This window comes from Nicotiana sylvestris, chromosome 2 (genome assembly GCF_000393655.2).
Source record: "Nicotiana sylvestris chromosome 2, ASM39365v2, whole genome shotgun sequence".
In the NCBI taxonomy this organism is placed as follows: Eukaryota; Viridiplantae; Streptophyta; class Magnoliopsida; order Solanales; family Solanaceae; genus Nicotiana; species Nicotiana sylvestris.
In genome coordinates this window covers 143,286,465-143,288,219 of record NC_091058.1, presented here as the reverse complement: position 1 = coordinate 143,288,219, position 1,755 = coordinate 143,286,465, and the positions used below count along the sequence as shown (strand labels likewise).

Sequence of the window (1,755 nt, the reverse complement as noted above, 5' to 3'; positions counted from 1 at the left end):
ATCACACTCTCCCCCACCTAATATTGCAATGACCCCAGTGCAATGCTGTTGCATAAACTCTCGGATCTTATCTTTGAATTTTCATAAGTCTTCATATCGTCCCATGTGGCCTCTTTCGATGATTGCCCCTTCCAATGGACGTGGAATATAGCGGTGGCTTTTTGCCCTTGTTTTGCCTGGCCTGGTAATCCATATAGCCTCAATCTCCCAATCATGCGAAGCAGTGATAGTCATAGGCGCTCGACTTGATTGGTCCCTACTCGGATCATGCTTATCTTTATGATATGGCTAAAGCATGTTGGCATGGAAGATAGGGTAGATTTTAAGAAATGATGGCATGTCAAACCTATATGATATCTTGCCTACCTTGGATATAATCTTAAATAACCCCTTATACTTGCGAATCAGATTCTGATGCATGCCCCGTAGTCCCTTGAATTATCTTAGGTTAAACTTCGCCATGACCATGTCCCCAACTCTATAGTCCATGGGACGGCGCTTACGGTCTGCAAACTTTTTCATCTTCTTAGCTGCCTTATCCAAGTAGGACTTAGCAGTGTCAAGTTGCTCCTCCCATCCTTTGGCCATACGATAAGCCCCCAAACTCTTTCCCTCGAACGCAACTGGTAATGAATGTGGAGTTTGTGGCTGTTGGCCTGTGGCTAGCTCACATGTTGTCCGCCCCGTGGCCTCACTCCGCTGCAAGTTATAAGAGAATTGGGCGATGTCTAGGAGCCTTGCCCAATATTTCTGATGTGCGCTTACATAATGCCTTACGTAGCATTCTAGTAAGGCATTGACCCATTCCATTTGTCCATCTGTCTATGGGTGGAAACTAGTGGAAAAGTGCAGTTTCGTGCCAAGTATGTCGAATAACTCTCTCTAAATGTTTCCAGTAAAGCAGGGGTCTCGATCACTGATAATATGCCTTGGTAAGCCCTAATACTTTACCACGTTCTTAAAGAATAGCTTGGCGGCTTCCTTGGCAGTGCAACCTGGCGAGGCGGGCATGAAGGTGGCATATTTAGAATATCTATCCACGACCACTAGAATAGTACCATAACCATCAGACTTCGGTAGACAAGTGATAAAGTCCATAGTGACGCTCTCTCATGGACGCTGTGCAACTGGCAGTGGCTCCAAAAGTCCTCCGACCTGTTGTTGTTCAACCTTGTCCTATTAACAGACAAGACAAGTCTGCACATAACACTCTATGCCATCTCGCATGCATGGCCAATAGTAGACTGAATCAACTAAAGCCCTAGTGCGACGTTGACCTAGATGACCAGCCCACATTGTGTCATGACTCTCCCTTATGATCCGTTGTCTAATGTCTCCAAACTTAGGCACGTAGACCCGTCGACCTATGGTAAGTAGTAGGCCGTCTTCTATCCAAAATCGTCTCATCTTGCATTTGTTGTCTAACTCGATAAGCCGTTTGGCTGCTGGATCATGTTGCATGCTTTCTTTTATAGCCTCCCGAATGTCCCATATTGCTGAAGTGATTGCAGCAAGCTCGGATTTCCGGCTTAAGGCATCGGCTACAACATTACCTTTGCACAGCTTATACTCTACTACATAATCAAACTCGGCCAAGAAATCCTGCCACCTAGCATGTTTTGGTGTGAGCTTCTTCTGCATCTGAAAGTAGCTAGTAGCCGTATTATCGGTCTTGACCACGAACCTCGACCCGATAAAATAATGTCACCATGTACGAAGGCAATGCACAAAGGCAGTCATTTCCTTCTCTTGCAC

General features: G+C 45.6%; 1 protein-coding gene across 1 annotated transcript; it reads right to left on the bottom strand.

Annotated features, from left to right (window-relative positions):
* Nucleotides 1-438: 438 nt before the first annotated feature.
* On the bottom strand, nt 439-810 carry LOC138885708 (uncharacterized). The gene has a single exon (XM_070166685.1). It carries the CDS (start codon nt 808-810, stop codon nt 439-441), a length of 372 nt encoding a protein of 123 aa, XP_070022786.1.
* Nucleotides 811-1,755: the final 945 nt, after the last annotated feature.

What these genes read in the sequence shown, in the direction of transcription:
- LOC138885708 (XM_070166685.1), bottom strand. Translation starts at nt 810, where the DNA reads ATGGAATGGGTCAATGCCTTACTAGAATGCTACGTAAGGCATTATGTA.